The sequence below is a fragment of the Microcaecilia unicolor genome, chromosome 2 (genome assembly GCF_901765095.1).
Source record: "Microcaecilia unicolor chromosome 2, aMicUni1.1, whole genome shotgun sequence".
In the NCBI taxonomy this organism is placed as follows: domain Eukaryota; kingdom Metazoa; phylum Chordata; class Amphibia; order Gymnophiona; family Siphonopidae; genus Microcaecilia; species Microcaecilia unicolor.
The window spans coordinates 119,232,835-119,250,582 of record NC_044032.1 but is presented as its reverse complement, the minus strand read 5'-3'; the positions used below and the strand labels follow the sequence as shown (position 1 = coordinate 119,250,582).

At 43.2% G+C, this 17,748-nt stretch overlaps 1 protein-coding gene across 2 annotated transcripts in view; it reads left to right on the top strand.

Annotated features, from left to right (window-relative positions):
- Positions 1-17,748, top strand: part of PDE8B (phosphodiesterase 8B) — a 282,903-nt gene that overhangs the window by 240,100 nt on the left and 25,055 nt on the right. For both annotated transcript variants that reach the window (XM_030192290.1, XM_030192291.1), the window contains exons 17-19: positions 5,880-6,078; positions 8,373-8,590; positions 12,563-12,698. In XM_030192290.1, the coding sequence (XP_030048150.1) occupies positions 5,880-6,078; positions 8,373-8,590; positions 12,563-12,698 (553 nt within the window). The remainder of the gene's footprint in view (positions 1-5,879; positions 6,079-8,372; positions 8,591-12,562; positions 12,699-17,748) is intronic.

The following is a 17,748-nucleotide window of genomic DNA, read 5'->3' as shown; positions in this document are numbered from 1 at the left end:
CAAATTGGACATATTCTAAAACACTAAAATGAAAATAAAATGATTTTTTCCTACCTTTGTTGTCTGGTGATTTTGTTTTTCTAGAAGGCAAAAGTAGAGACTAATAGACGATTCACCACTGGAGACGTGAGTCCAACAGTCTTTATTATATCAGAGATAACGACCCGACACAGGCCGTGTTTCGACGCTAAAAAGCGTCTGCATCAGGGGTCAATAAATACACCAAGTAATGAATGCAAAACGAAGCGTCCTACTTGTATATGTGTTGTCAACTCACTGATCACATAGCACCAAACAGAATATGCTGGATACAAACTATCAGAGCATATTCTGTTTGGTGCTACGTGATCAGTGAGTTGACAACACATATACAAGTAGGACTCTTCGTTTTGCATTCATTACTTGGTTTATTTATTGACCCCTGATGCAGACGCTTTTTAGCGTCGAAACACGGCCTGTGTCGGGTCGTTATCTCTGATATAATAAAGACTGTTGGACTCACGTCTCCAGTGGTGAATCGTCTATTAGTCTCTACTTTTGCCTTCTGTGATTCGTCATCGTAGAGAACTTTTCCTGTTCTATATTTTGGATTTTGTTTTTCTATCCATATTGGTCCAGTCTCTGATTCTGCTGCTATCTGTTCTCTTAACTCCGTTTCCAGGTCTTCCTTTCCATTTATTTCTTTACTTTCCTCCTTTCATTCTTCATTTCTTGCCCTCCATCCATGTCCAGCAACCCTCCTCTCCCCTCCAGCCACCCATGTCCAGCCACCCTCCTATTCCCTTCAGTCACCCATGTCCAGCCACCCTCCTCTCCCCCCTGCCCTCCCTCCCAGCACCCAGCCTCCCTCCCTCCCACCCACCCAGCACCAGGCCTGTCTGCTGCCCTCCCTCCCAGCACCCAGCAGCACCCAGCCTCCCTCCCTCCCACCCAGCACCCAACATCAGGCCACCCAGCACCCAACATCAGGCCTTCCACCCACCCAGCAGAAGCACCCAGTAGCAGGCCTCCCTCCCACCCAGCACCAGGCAGCCCTCCCTCCCAGCACCAGGCAGCCCTCCCTCCCAGCACCAGGCAGGCAGCCTCCCTCCCTCCCTCCCAGCACCAGGCAGACTCCCTCCCTCCCACCACCAGGCCTCCCTCCCAACCAGCACCACCCAGCACCAGGCCTGCCGCCCTCCTTCCCAGCAGCAGGCAGCCCTCCCTCCCAGCACCCATCACCAGGCAGGCAGGCAGGCAGCCTCCCTCCCACCCAGCACCCAGTAGCAGGCCTCCCTCCCACCCAGCACCAGGCCTGCCGGCCTCCCTCCCAGCACCCAGCACCAGGCCTGCTGCCCTCCCACCCAGCACCCAACATCAGGCCGCCCTCCCACCCAGCAGCAGGCCTCCCTCCCACCCAGCAGCACCAAGCCTCCCTCCCACCCAGCACCAGGCCTGCCTCCCGCCCTCCCTCCAACCCAACAAGTATCAGGCCGCACGCCCGTCCTCCCTCCCTCCCAGCACCAGGACCCCCCTCCTCCTGTGAAATTTAAAAAGCCTACCATTCCTCGGGGTTAAAGCAGTGTGCAGCGCCGGCAGCGAAGCTCGTGTTCTTTGCTCGGTGCGCCTTCGGCCTTCCCTTCAGTTTCTCAAGCTCTGGTCCCACCTATGAGGGGGCGGGACCAGAGCTTGAGAAACCGAAGGGAAGGCTGAAGGCGCGCCGAGCGAAGAACACGCGCTTCTTCGCTGCCGGCGCTGCACGCTGCTTTAACCCCGAGGAACGGTAGGCTTTTAAAATTTCACAGGAGGAGGGGAGTTCCTGGTGCTGGGAGGAAGGGAGGACGGGCGGGCGGCCTGATACTTGTTGGGTTGGAGGGAGGGCGGGAGGCGGTGAACTATTCGGAGGGAGGGAGCGTGGGCAGACCAGCGACAGGCGTGCGTGCCAAGGGAGAGGGCTCTGTGTGCCCTCTCTGGCGTGCGCGTGCCATAGGTTCGCCACCACCGGTCTAGCCTTTAAGGAAATAAGCACTTCTCAAATAAACTCATGGCATTAATTTTTACCTCATCCCACTTCCCACTTATCTCAGCTAATCCTAGCCCTTTACCTTTTTTCTCCATATTTCAATTATCTAGCTTAAATCACTAAGGGCCCTGTTAACTAAGCCACGCTGTAGAAGCGCTTGTGTTTTTAGCACGCGCTAATGCTAGAGACACCCATAGGAATATATGACTGCCTCTAGCTTTAGCGCATGCTGAAAACACTAGCGCGCCTTAGTAAACATGACCCTAAGTATTTAATTACATCTGTTCCTAACTAAAGTTTTACTGGTCTAACAATATGTGATGTATTTTATTTTCTGTTAATGTATTTTGAACATGTTCATGCTTTTCTAATTGTTATGTAAGCCACATTGAACCTGAGTTCTACTCGGGATAGTGTTGGATATAAATGTCATAAATTTAAAACAAATGTGATGAATATTCTCTTATTCATGTAATCTTGGAGGGGGACTTCAGTACTGTTATGGATCCAGAGCTGGATTGATCCAGAGCTGGATTGATCCAGGGGTGCCAGTCAGCTGATTAGTGGGTCCATTGAGAGTCTTCCTGTATTTTGTGAGGGCTTGTTCATACCTGGAGGACCTTCCACCCTGTGGAATTTCTTGCACTCGTAATTCTATATCTGAAAGTGACTGTCAAGGGTGGAAATAGGCCCCCTAGAGGTCTCAGATTATTTGCATATTTGGCTAGATCTTGATGGATTCTGTGGCCGGGGACAGAGAGGGTCATGCTGTCTCATTTATTTCTAAAGGGATATGTACTTTCAGTAGTTTCTTAGAGATAAGTGGAAAGTATTTCAAGTGCATGTGCAGAACATGCTTTCTCCTTTTGGGAAACAGTGAAAGCTATATTGTGAGGAGATCTGATTGCACAGGTGAGCAAGAAAAACAAATATTTGAGGAAAAACATATTAGTCTCAGAAAAACAAGTTTGTAAGGGTAAGAAATTGTATGCAGATCACCCTTCCCTGGCTAACAGAACATGGTTTGTGGTCACTTGGGTGGCTTGCAATACCAAACAAAAGGAGGCAGCAATTAAACCAAGTGAGTAGCAAAACAAAGACCAGACCAGCAATCTGAAAAATAATGCAGTTTATTAAAACAAGCTCCTGACATGGTTACATTTGCAAAACCTGGCCACTTCAGGTGCTTGTTTTAATAAACTGCATTATTCTTCAGATTGCTGGTAATAACACCTTGATCCATCAACAAACCAAAAAGAATCTCGCTTAATATAAATTTCAGCTTTTTAAGTTTGTAAATAAGTCTGGGAGACTTTTAGCCAACCTCACTAAATCCTAATTTGGCCCCATGCATATTAGCTGGGGGAGAAAAATGTGTAAACCATCTTGGATGAATCTGTTCATAAAGGCAGTTAATAAATCCCAAGAAATAAATAAAAATAAACTCCTTGGAAATGATTACTGCCATGTTTTGTGAGTTTTGTTCAGCTTTTTATAAAGAGCAATAAGCCATGGCAGATGTCAGCTGCCACTTCCTGCACTTGTTAAATTTATCCCTATTGATGAGACAACATATTAGAGAATTGAATGTTCTAGTACTGGTGGCAGAAATTCAAGAATTTATTACATGGCTGCTTAAGGCTCCTGGCCCAAATGGCTCTAACATGAGTTTTATAAGATCTCCCATTGGAAAGTGCATTTCACCTGATTGGGTTGAGCAAGGTGTGCTTCTCAGGGAGATGAACAGGGCATCTATCACAGTAATCCACAAAGTGGACAATGACCTGTTGCACCCTGGGTCATATCAGCCAATCTCCCTTCTAAATTCTAATACTTGATCATGGTGATGCTCTCCCTAATTGCAGAAGAACAGGTGAGATTTGCCAAGGGTAGATATTTGGTGATCAATGTAAGGAAGATGCTAGCTTTTGACAGGGTCAATTGGGTGTATTTATTTCCTGTGTTGAGGAAATTTGAGGTTTCATAGATATTCTTTTCAGTGATTCAGGCATTGTGTACTGGACCAAGTGCCTCAGTAGAAGCAAAAGGATTTGCATCACCTGTGTTCCCAGAGTAGTGGGGAACAACACATGACTGCCCCCTATCCCCTCTCATATTTCTGTGTTGTATGGAATCTTTGCTATTGAAAATTAAGGGAGACCTACTGATACAGGGTGTGATCATAGGCGAGGTCACTTTTAAAGTGGAAGCCTTTAAAGGGAAAGGAGAAAGGGGGTAGGACTTGATATACTATCTTTCTATAGATGACCTATTTCATCTTACTGACCAAGAGATGTCCCTCAGCTATCTGATAAGGAAAATTGCAGAATTCAGCATGATCTTGGGTGTTAAGCTTAACTTTTCAAAATCCAAAGCTATTCAAAGCTTTCCAAAGCTATCCAAAGCTATTCATTTTTGCAAAATGGTCCTCCTACCCAAGTGCAGATGTCACCAATATATCTTACTCAGAAGGATCTTGAGTTAGTAAATCAAGAATTAAGGAATTTCCTGTAGGTGGGGTGGAATCCCAGGTTGTCCCTGCAGGTAGTGATGGTGGAATGGAAAAAGAGTGAATTTGCACATCTGGATCTCCAACATTGTAACTTGGTATGTCAGATGCACCATATCAAAGATTGGGTAATTGATGTAGCCCATTTCACAGACTTGGAGACTGAGTGCTTGCTTGTGAGTCCCTTGAATATTTGCTATATTCAGCATACAGGGATGGGCTGCCTATCCCCTTAGTGGTGGCTCAAAGTTTGGTGACCTCCATATGAAAAATGTGGAAGTTCTGATGGAGGAACCCGCATTTTGCCTTCTGAAACCCTGCTGCACCCTATCTGGGGAAATGCTGACTTCACTCTAGGAATGCAGTATATGATATTTCAGTTTTGGAAGGGCAAAGGAATAAATTGTATGTTCTAGATTAGAGGGGTACTATGAGATGGTCTCAAGATCTCCTGGATTAGTATGTTATCCCTGCCAGAGGACTTTTTGCATATCTCCAGCTCTGCCACTGTGTGTCACACTGAATGAGGAGAGCTTCATAGGTGGTGAACAATCTGATAGCATACCTTCTCCCAGAGCTCTACAAGATTGAATGGGCTCAGACATTTTACAAAGGAGGGCCTTTCCAATTACATATGGTGGGTTTGGACCTCTAGATTAGGTGTAAAGAAGAGGTGGGATGCTGGGCATAATTTATGGTTTTGTCAGTTGATGCGGCAGTTTTGCACCGTGGTTTGATATTTTGGCCCATCCTGTCAAAACTTGGGGGGGGGGGGGGGTCTGTTTATTTTACATAGTTGGCCCCACTTGGGATATTATAATAAGTTTGAAAAGGTATTCAGAAAGCATAATAGCTGGCAAGGAATTGTATTTTGTTGCTTTGAAGGAGGGAGGACCTCCCCCCTTCCTTTGCTTAGAGATACATTGCCTTTCGTGATCTGTTGGTGATGGAGACAACATCTGCAAACTGACTTTATTCAATTGAAGCCTGGGACCCCTTTTCTTAAGATCTGGGGGCCATATTTGAACACCATGTAACAGAGGGCATATAGTTTGGTCCTGAATGCATGAGATGGGGTGGAGCTAGGGTGATACTGTCTTTGAATGTTTGTGTGGAAATATGACTGTGTATAGGCTAGCCATCTCCATCATGAAAAGTGAGGTGGGGAGGGGGAGAATAAGAGGATTGGGGGACTCTTGCTACAAGTGTTGCAAGTTTTATCATTTTGATTGTGACATGATACAGAAATAATATGCACAATGCTTTTTCTGGTTTAGAAATATTTAAACTAAAATGAGTAAAAATCTTTCAAAAATGTTTATGCTTCTTCGCTAGGTGATATATTTTTCTATTTTTAAATTCTTGCAGGCCACTGGTTTATCTTGGTTTAAAAGTTTTTGCTCGATTTGGAGTGTGTGAATTTTTGAACTGCTCAGAAGCTACGCTTCGATCTTGGCTCCAGGTTGTCGAAGCTAATTATCACGCTTCCAACTCTTATCACAATTCCACCCATGCTGCTGATGTCCTGCACGCTACTGCATTTTTTCTTGGAAAGGAAAGAGTTAAGGTACTGTCCCATATTGAGATCTTTTGGTAGACAAATGAATATAATAAAACCACTTTGCCTTGCAACTTTCAGCTAGAGGCAGTTCACAGATAACTCCACAAAAGTTTAATTTGAGAATAAAGTTTAGTTTATTTCATTTGATATACTGTCCTTTGGAAAGGAAAGAAGAAAAAGAGAAATAGAGTAGAAATACATCTTTCAGGGCAGGCACCAATGCAGGCCTTCCCTTAGGGGCAAGGGCAGCAAGGGGATGCTTGGATAAATGGGTAGGTTTTTAAAAGGGACCTAAAGCGGCGAGAGCAGTGCAATGGGGACACAGCCAATCGAAATGAATGCTGATCGGGGAACTCTAGATGGGGTATAGGCAGAGATGAGGGCAGAGAGATAAGAATAGATGCCTGAGCGTAAAACTTTGTGTACGAGAGTGAGAATCTTGAATTGAATCCAATACGGCATAGGGAACCAGTGGTGAGAAGCCAATAAGGGAGTAACGTGATCTAATCTGTGTGCACCCGATACCTTTGGGAGACCAGAATAAACAATGTTACAATAATCTAAATGGGTGGAAACTAGAGAGCAGAGAAGAATTGCACAGGAGGAATCATCTAAGTAGGAACGGAGGGATCTGATAAAATGGAAGGGAAAAAAACAGCTTTTGACTGTAGCAGATATGTGGGGATGAAAGGTCAGAGATGGATCAACTACGCCAAGATATTTGAAAGATTGTACTAGATAAAGTGAGGTACCTTGTAATGAAGGGACTTGAGTAGGGGAGGATGATCTACTTCTCTTTGGATTAGATGTAGAAGGGTTGAGGACTAAGCACTTAGGGGGAGATTCTATATATGGCGCCTAAAAAAATTAGTGTGGAAATCAGTGCCAACTAATCATATTCTATAAGCAGCACCTAGATTTAGGTGCGGTATATAGAATTCGCCTGGTTGCTATATCAGCGCCGAAAACTACGTGCCTTCATTTACACCAACAAAAAGGTAGCGCAAGTCCCAGTATGTAGATTTAGGTACACAGCGCCATATTCTATAACTATGCATGTAAATTTTGGAACGCCCACGAAACACCCATTTCCCTGCCCATAACCATGCCCTTTTTGGGTGCATGCATTAGAAGTAAGGCACACTGCATTGTAGAATGCGCTTAGCAAGTTGTGTGCATAAATTCTATTTATTGCCAATTAGTGCACATTATTGCTTGTTAAGAGCTGTTATCAATGCTGATTAGCTTGTTAAGCCAATTAAGTTATGTGCGTTATAGAATACACTTTGAATTCAGTGCAGATCTCTAGGTGCACTATATAGAATTTGGGGGTTAGTGGTTAACCATTGATCAGTTTGATTTAAACAGGACTAAAGGAAGGGAGAGGTCATTATTGAAGGAGTTCTGAGGAAAGATGAGGAGAATATCGTCGGCATACTGCGGTTGATTGGATCAAGATAGTTAAGGGCTTAAGAAAATGTTAAAAAGGATGGGGGAAGAAGAGAGACTTGAGGGACTCCACAATGCAAGGGATGAGGGGCAATTGTAAAGTAGAAGTTATATGAGATAAATTCAAATTTATATTTAGCTGTATGATGTTTCATTACATCCTCCATTTTTGGGGTTTAAACTGTGGGTTTGCTGTCTGTAAGTCACACATTCTAGGACAGATCATTCTTTACTGTGAAGGGACATACAGCAAAATAATTTTTATTAAAATAATTTTCCAAACACAGCACATGAGCATCTGTGTTGCACATGCTAACTGCATTTTCAAATGAACTTGCAGTCCATAAGCACTGCAGGCAATCGTAAAATTGCCATCATATCCGCTTTTAACTTGAAGCTGTTTAATTTCAAAGGCCATACTTAAGTAGAGGAGTGTCTTAAGGTTATCAATAGAAATCAAACAAAATAAAACATGGAAAAGAAAATAAGATGATACCTTTTTTATTGGACATAACTTAATACATTTCTTGATTAGCTTTCGAAGGTTGCCCTTCTTCGTCAGATCCGATCTGACGAAGAAGGGCAACTTTCGAAAGCTAATCAAGAAAAGTTATGTCCAATAAAAAAGGTATCATCTTATTTTCTTTTCCATGTTTTATTTTGTTTGATTTCTATTGATAACAAAGGCCATACTCAAATAATGACTTCCTTTCACTTTAAAGTAGACTTCCTAGCTCCACTCTTTTATATGTTTTTGTAAATAAACGTTTTCTGCAATACAGTTGAACAGACTCTCAGAATCTACATGTGACTCCCAAACACTAATTTATTATCTTCATTCCTTTTAAAAGGGAAGCCTTGACCAATTAGATGAAATTGCTGCATTAATAGCTGCCACAGTTCATGATGTGGATCACCCAGGACGAACCAATTCTTTCCTGTGCAATGCAGGAAGTGAATTAGCTGTGCTGTATAATGATACTGCTGTATTGGAAAGCCATCACACTGCACTGGCATTCCAGCTCACAGCAAAAGACAATAAATGCAATATTTTCAAGAACATTGAAAGGTGAGTTTTTTTTCCTTTTTCCTGGGGAATGAGAAGGGTGCTTTTCGATATTAGGCAAGCTTATGAAAGTAAAACAGATCTGAATGCTTTTGCACACAGAATGCATGTAAAGGCCTAGGTACCTTTTTGAGTACCATTTTTCTTTGTAGGCAGGCTCAAATAAAATCTTTTAACATAATGCATGTTTCAGTAGTGTTCTCCCATAGTCATGTGAACATCGAATATTGTGCTATTTGGTCCAGTGCCCCATTTCATATATATTTTTTTAATGTGTCTTTTGATGAATCTGGGCCATTGTAGTGGAAGTATAAATGGCGTAACTGCCCGAGACTAAATTTAGTTGTGCGGATGGTCCCTCAGCGTATTCTATAAACTGTATGGAATTTTAGGTGTAATTTTAAAAGTAGACCTAAATGTAGGTGTACTTTATAGAATACGCCTAGGCGTATTTTTTTTCGGTGCCCATTTTTTTAGGTGTGATATATGGAATCCAGCCCATTGGGTGTAATTTTAAGTCATTTAAGTCACAAATCTGCAGCAAAAAGTGGTCTTTACATACCCTGATGTGGGTCCTTTGCACATTCTACTGCTTGCTGCAGCTATAAAATGGCTAATGTTACAAAAAGAATAATTCATATGGAATGCAAAAATATTAAAAAACATAATTCACAGCAAACATTTTTGCTAGACTGTTAATCAGAGAGAATTTAAACAGATTTATAACTCCCAAAATATTTAATCAAATGAAACCTCAGCTGCCGAGGAAGGTAAGAGAACTTTACTTATCCTCAACTGGCTTACTATCATAGGTTTCTTACACTCACCCAGCAAAAAAGGGAGCAATAAAAAACTCCCAAAAACAGGGGATAAAAAATTGCAACCCCGGATCTTGTAGTACAATATACAAAAATTGATAAAGTTCAAATTCCTCTCAAATAACAGTCTGTATTCAGGCAAAACTACCAACTGTGCACAGCGAAAATTTAAAAAGTCACTTATTTGACAGTAAATCTTCTCAACTCTTGCTCATTAGTGAAAAAGAAGTATCCAAAAATCGCTACAACTCGGTCCACACAAGGGCGAAACAAGGCAGTAAATGCAGGGGGCATGTCCTACATCTGCCTTGCATTTACCACACAGAGCAGGCTCTCGCAACATGGGCACTGTTTTAATTGAAGTGCCTGATAGTGCAGGAGCATCCCCACTATCAGGCAGTGCATGTAACATAGGCCATAGGAGCCAATTCTGTGGGTGCTGTGGGTGCTTGAGCACCCCCAATATTGAGAAAATTCCTTGTATGTGTCTAGGGAGGGGTTATTTCCATTGGGCTTAGCACCCCCAATAATTTTGAAAAGTTGACTCCTATGCATAGTACCAGCAACTTCAGATTCCCTGTAGTGGTGGAGCAATCAGCAAATCCATGCACCCTGATATCATGGCCCTCACCTGCACCCCATAGTTCATTTCCCCCTTCAGTAATCCCCACCCCACACACACACCGAACCCCTGCCAAAGTGCATTTCTCATCTTCAGTTATCAACCCTGGGCAATTCACTTAGCCCTCCATTGCCCCAGGTACAATATATAACTTAGATTATGAGCCCATTAGGGACAGTTCAAAGTACTTTTAATAGAAATTGTAAACCGCATAGTCGCCTCAGGGATCGCTAGCGATATATCAAGTGCTAAAAAACAAAAAATAAACCCTTCAGTCCAGACCCCTCAAGAATCAAGGGATTTACCTGAGAAAATGTTCTCCTTCTGGCCTGATTCTGGGTTCAAAATGGCAGCCACTGACCCCTAGTGGTAGATCTAGGCTGGGCAGGAGCAGATGGAGAGTGCTCCCCCCCATACCCACCAGCCTACCATGTATGGCCACTAGGTAAGTCATGGGAGCCAGTGGGGGTGGGGGGAGGGTTGGCTAAGGAAAGGGTGGGATGTCTTGATCTTTGGAAGTTGGGTGGGTGGAAGGTTGATATACGAAAAGGGGAAATGCACTATGGGGGGGGGGGGTCAGGTGAGTGGGGAATATATAAATATATATGATATTTGATGGGTGGGGTATAAGCCCCAATAAACTTGAATTGATTACTGAAGAGGGGAAATGCACTGTGCAAGGGTTGAGTGGGTGATCAGCAGGGGTGAATTGGATGGAGGGGAGCTGAAAGGAGGAGTGACCCAAGGGAGCTGCACTATCCAACTGCTAATAGCTCTGCTTCACCTATTGCCTCTTCTTGAGCTGGCAGTATTTGGAGCAGCTCTGTCGGCAATCTTGACAGCTAATGTGCAGTCACAACCCACGCACTAGCTGTCATGAACTGCCATGCCTCTGGTCTGCCCCACTAAACTGTGTTAAGCAGCTAGCACAGATGTTTGTGCTAACCAATGACATAGGAGGGGCGGTGGGGGCGGGGCTCCCCGGGTGCACGCTGCTGGAGGGTGCAGAGAGCAGCCGCGCGCCTGTCGGCTCCACTGGTTCCCTGCTCCCTCTGCCCCGGAACAGATTACTTCCTGTTCCGAGGCAGAGGGAGTATGGAGCCAGTGGAGCCGACAGATGCGCGGCTGCTCTCTGCACCCTCTAGCAGCCAAGAATGCACCCGGGGGGGGGGGGGCTTGATGCACCGGGGAGGGGAGTGTCATTGCGCTGGGGAGGGGGTGTCGTGCTGCACTCTGGGGGGACGGATGCCACTGCACCTGGGGGGGGGGGGGTGGTGGTGCGCAGCGGCGATCCGCCCTGGGTGGCAGCCGACCTAGGATCACCACTGGTGCTAACACCCGGTAAAACTCACGTTAGCTACTTAACACAGATTAGTAAATATGCCCCCTTAGTGAGCTGATATTTTTGTTGTAACTTGTGCCAAGAAATATCTAATTAAAATATAAACAAAAGAATTACAGGACATGAGTAAGAGTGTCCCCCCCCCCCCCCCCCCCCCCACGAAACAAAACTATGAAGTAAATATTAACTTTACTTCGGGGGTGGGGGGAATTCTGTGCAAAAATTTTGAAAAATCCAGACCTTCCAAGCTCCTGCTTTCGTTGGTCATTTCGTGCACTCCTGATGGGATGCGAATATCTCCTACTGATCAGTCGCCTCCTCCATCGACAGCAGGAGATGCATTAATAAGACGTCATCTACTGCTGTCGTGGGACCAGTGTCGCAATAAGAGCTACAAAATCTTACAGCTCTTATCGAGAGACTGATCCCACAGCAGCAGGAGATGACGTAGTAAGCCATCGCCTGCTGCCCGAGGTGTAAGTGGCTTCTTGGTGCCAACTGAGGTCTGTCAGAGGTGGATTTAAGAGATAGAGTTGGAGGGCATTGGGGGCGTAATTGGATAGCGCTAGGGACTTGGCTAAAATCTCTCTCTCGGCAATACAGCCCCCTTGGAAGCTCTGAAAGTCTGCAGAGAGAATGCTTACTGTCTGTGCAAGGGGCAAAAGGGAGCATGGCAAGCACTGCATAAGGTTTTAAATTTTAGCCCCTCGAGGGCACCTTGAGTCAATCTGGCATCTCAGCCAAGCTCTGTTCCTCTAGGTATTCCCCTTTTGTTGGTATAGTACTGATGTCATCCAGCTGTAGAGGATGCCAGACCCATTGGCCACTGTATCTCAGCTAGAAGCATATTTACCTGCACCAGTAGGAAAGAACAAGGCTAGGGCAAGGCTAAGGGGGAGTTTACAAGAGGCATTCCGGCTACACATGGGCACCTCCTAAATTTTGTTTTCCATTGGTTCCAATTTGATGAGTGTGGAGAGGATTTCAATTCTTATTGTGATGTGAACAGCTATGTACATTTTTGTACTCAATCTCCCTATGCTCTACTGCAGGGCCCTTTTTTCCCACAGCTTAGTAAAAAGGACCCCATAGTTTGTACTGTCAGTTTTGTGTGCCAAGTTGTACCCTTTCTGTTTCTCTTGCATCCTTTGTTTTTACTTTCACAGATCAAATAACTATTTTTTTCTTTCTAGAACCCAGTATCGAACATTGCGTCAGGCTATAATTGACATGGTTTTGGCAACAGAGATGACCAAGCACTTTGAGCACGTGAACAAATTTGTGAATAGCATCAACAAGCCTATAGCAGCTGAAGAGAGCAACTCAAATGTAAGACTATTGACGTCTATTAATTTTAGGAAACATTGGGGCTCTTTTACTAAAGCTTAGTGCACTAATGGACATTAACTTGCGCTAAGTGCCACGTGGTCTATAGGTATAAAATAGGACGCGCAGCATTTAGCACATACTAATGTTTATTGGTGTTCACTAGGCTTTAGCAAAAGGGCCTCATTATGTTCCTGAACTATAGGTGGTTGATATTCATCTGGCAGTGCTCAGTGTTTTGCTGACCACTTCCAGTGTTATGCCCTGGCTTCAGCATTGACAAGCAGATGATCAAAAGCCCCGCACTGTTCTAAACAGCGCTCTAAAAATAGTGCTGGAACAGCGCAGGGCGCTATTGGACCTATGATCAGAGATAATGACATGCAAATTTAAGCACGCAATTATCACTGATCATGGGGTAGAAGTGCGGGAGGATTGTTCCTAAGCATGTGCCAGGCACAATACTCCCGCATTTGTTTGACAGGTCTGGGCTGTTAAAAGCCCAGACATGTCAAACACAGGGGCTGGAGGTCCATTGGACCACCAGACCCCAACTACCCCTGCCCCGAGTCACATTCATTTTCCCTGCTGCCTTTCAGCCCCTACTCCTAGATCTTCATTCATGGCTTTCTCCCACATTTCACTTCTCCAGAAGTAGCAGGGAAAAGTGAAGAGCCTAGCTGTGGTGGTGGCAGCAGTAATAGCTTGTAAGTAAGCAGGGTGCTAGGCAACTACATGTTTCGAATAGAGTAGCTAATGGTTAGGCCTAGAGAGTGTAATGTCCCACCAGGTCGTAGCAGGGTCTGAGTCACCAGATCTGCTCCCTCTTACACTTTCCATGGAAGAGGTCAAGAAAGATCCCCTTGATCCAGCTCCTGTTCCGGTCCAGTCTTTCCATCTCTCCAGCTCAGACACTCACACAGCAACCAGATTCCAAAACATAAAGAGCTTTTATTCAGCACAAAGAATTAGATTCCATTAGCAAAGTTCAGTCTTCAAAACACAGCACAATTCCCCCTGACATGTGCTTCAGGTTTCGAAGGAAAAATCAACCCAAAAAGAAATTGACACAGTTCTTCTCTATTGCTAATATATATAATCATGAAGGGGAAAGTTATCAATGTGGGCTATCATTAAGATGGGCTATTTTAGAACAGATCCTATTTTATGCAATGAGACCTCGTTTCTAATAACCTGGGTTAACAGGAAAATAACCTTTCTAAGAGTGATCAACAGAATCCAAAGGCCTGTTGGAAGGTCTCAATGCTATTCAAAGTACAGAGCTATAAAGTGTTCCATAAAATTGGTCCAGCAATAGAAAGTGTACACTCATGTATCTCTCATAATTGCACTACATTTTTAGACAGTACATACAAACAGTTTTGTCCTTCAGACCTCAGTAATCTAGAAGATTGATAAATCTGTAACATAGCTGTAATACGTTTTGGCAATTATTTATGCAGTGCTTTATAAATTATTGCCAGTACTCTAAATTTAATTCTTCATATTCCTCAAAATTCTATATAGTGTGACTTAAGTTGCACACGCAAAACTGGTCATATTCCTTTTTGAGCACAACTTAATTGGCTTAAGCCAATCAGCGCTGATAATTACCACTTAATCAATTATTGCCATTAATTGGGTTTAATTAGAATTTACATACACAACTTTGTGTAAGACTCGGATCTGAAAAGGGGTGTGGCCATGGCAGGGGCATGAGCGGGGCATGGGCATTCCTAAAAATTACAGTGTTATAGAATATTCCCGTTCCATGCGTTACTTAGGCCTCAGCATTTACACAAAGTTTTAGTTGGCATACATAGCTGCAACTGAATATAGACACAGGTACTGGGCGGATTCTATAAACTACAACTAGATTTAGGCTTATTCTATAAACCATGCCTAACTTTAGGCATAGTTTATAGAATATGCCTAGTTGTATTTTTTTTTTTAGCGCCACTTTTTTAGGCATCATAAATAGAATGTAGCCTATTATGGGCAATCAATGTAACAAAAATAATATAGGTATATAGGTATATGTGCTGCATTTTGTACTAATTGCCATGTAGGCCACAGTGTTAATTGGCCTTAACTAGGATTTAAGTGCAGATCATATTCTAGTAATGATCCGCGCATATATTCTAATGTGTGTAAATTTTGTGGGGTGTGGCTTGAGGTGTTCCAAAATTTTATGTGTGTAAATACAGAATTTGGCCGCACTGCGCCTAATATAGACACTGGCATTTGCATGAGATTTTAACAGGCATACTTGCCGGCACCTAAATTTAGGCTCGGTTTATACCCTAACCACTATTCTATAAAGGACATGTACCCTTCATACAATAGTGCTCAACGCGTACAGTTTTCAACAATGATTTTTAGGCACCACTTATAAAATGTAACCCTTAGCGTATTTATAAGGCCTTTTACTAAGGCGCGCTAATGGATTTAGCATGCACTAACATTTAGCACACTCTAAATGCTAAGATGCCCATTATAGTCCTATGAGCATCTTATCATTTAGCGTGCGCAAAATAGTAACAGGACCCCTTAACTTGGGACTGTACCACATTCTCCTTGTGACTCTGGGCAAGTCACTTAATCCTCCATTGCCTGCCGCATTGAGCCTGCCATGAGTGGGAAAGCGCGGGGTACAAATGTAACAAAAATAAAATAAAAATTCTAAGACGATTTTTAATGTGGCCCCAAAATAGGGCTTTTTTATTTTTGCAGGTCCTGCACTAATTTTTCCATTGGTGTACGAGACCTGCAAAAATATTAGCATGGGAACACTTACTGCCTCCTATCTAGGAGGTACAGAGGGCTCCCATGTTAAGTCTGCACTATCCAGTTAGAGCACACAAATGTGAACACACTAACTGGATAATGCTTCCGTAACACACCCCCTCCAAAAAAAAGTTTAAAAATAGTATGTGATTAATATATGCTGACAGGCAAGTTACTTCAAAATGCTTTTTAACATGTTTATAAATGATCAGGAAATTTGGTCAATAAATGACATGATCAAATTTGCAGATGACACAAAATTATTCAAAGTTGTTAAATTGTATTCAGATTGTGAGAAATTGGACCTTTGGAGACTGAAAGATTTGAAATCTAAATAGCTGATGAAATTTAATGTGAACAAGTGCAAAGCAATGCCCTTAGGGAAGAATAACTCAAATTATAGCTATTGGATGCTATTACCACTCTTCAGTTATGCTTGGACGCTATCTCACAATGACTCACCACTCATAGTATGGTCTTGAATCCTAGCAAGACAGTAGCCTGCTGGATTACTGGCAAACATCATTATTCATTTTCTGATCTCTTTTTTTTTTTTTTTTCAGTACTCCCATCACATCCATTCTATCTTTACGTTATTTGGGAGTTCAAATTGATTCACATCTATCTTTTCTCCTTACACCTCTTCTTTAGTAAAATCTTGTTTTTTCACCCTTAGGCAATTTCATTCGATTTGCCGATTTTTCTCTCATGATGCCTTTTATGTGCTCATACTTTCATCATATCCAAAATCGACTACTGTGATGATGTCTTTGCTGGTGTCACCCAAGTGGTCATTAATAAATTTCAATCTTTACAAAACATGGCCATAAGACTTCTGTCCTATGCCAGCAAATATGATCGGGTTTCTCCTCTCCTCAAGGAGCACCACTGGCTACCTGTCTCTTCTTGATTACAATGTAAAATCCTACTGTTAGCCTCTAAAGCCTTTCTTGCTAGTTGTCCATCTTGCCTGGCTTCCTTCACCATTCCCTATTCCCCCCCCCCAAGACTTGCATTCCATCAACGACCATTGTATGGTCTTCCCTGGCCCCCGTCTTGCTAAACATGAACAAACCAAAAATAGTGCTTTCTATTCCTGGTGCCCTTCTTATGGAATAATCCCCCAGTTCAACACCAAAAGGAGGCTCTTCAAGTCCACAGCAGCCAACAAGCAGAAAAACCTAAGTAGACCTGTAGTCCGGGAAGTTCTTTATTAGAATAGACCTGACGTACTAGTGCAATACATGGAAAAACAAAAGACTATATTGTAATGATGGGCTGCATCTCACTGTGGCAGGAAAAGAAATCTTTGATGAGGAATTCAAACAATATGTTTCTAGGCGTTTAAACTTGAAGGCGGGGATGGCATATGGAGGCAGGTCACTTCCAGTAGTCACTCCCAGCTAAAGACAAGAGGTGACAATAGTAAAGAAAGCAATGAAAACAACAACAATCTTATCAAATCACTTCTTACCAACACAGCAGGAAGTGAGACCAAACAAAAAACTAAACAGAAGATGAGACTACCACTGAAATGTAGCTGGAAAGCGATGATCACAAATGCTCGCAGTCTAAGCAACAGAGTTCATGATCTGCAAGCCCTGATGTTAGAGGCAGACTTAGACATTGTTTCTATCACAGAAATATGGTTCAATCATTCCCATGAATGGGATACAAACATGCAAGGCTACAAGCTATTTAGGAATGATAGAGATGGTCGTAAAGGTGGAGGAGTAGCTCTGTATGTGAGAAACGATATCGCAGCAACTAAAATGCCAGGGGCCTGGGGAAAGGAAGAAGCAATATGGATCACCTTGAAAAGAGATGATGGAACCTCTGTCCACATGGGTGTTGTCTACAGACCCCAGACACCATTGGAGGGTCTAGATAAAGATCTGGTTACAGATGTCCAAAAGTTGGGAAAGAAAAGAGAGGTATTATTGCTGGGAGATTTCAACCTGTTGGATAGGGATTGGAAAGCTCCATCTGTGGAATTAGAAAGAGTACAGAGATTGTGGATGCCTTTCAAAGTGCTCTGCTCTGACAAATGGTGATGGAACCCACGAGGGAGTGAGAGATGCTGGATCTGGTGCTCACGAATGGGAAAAATGTATCTAATGTCCGAGTGGTGCCCACCGGGGCAGCAGAGATCATCAAACTGTTTGGTTTGATATAACAGCTAAAGGGGAGGGCAGCCTCTCAAAACTCAGTCCTGGATTTCAAACATGCTGACTTTAGTAAAATGGTGGAATTCCTGAAGAAAAAG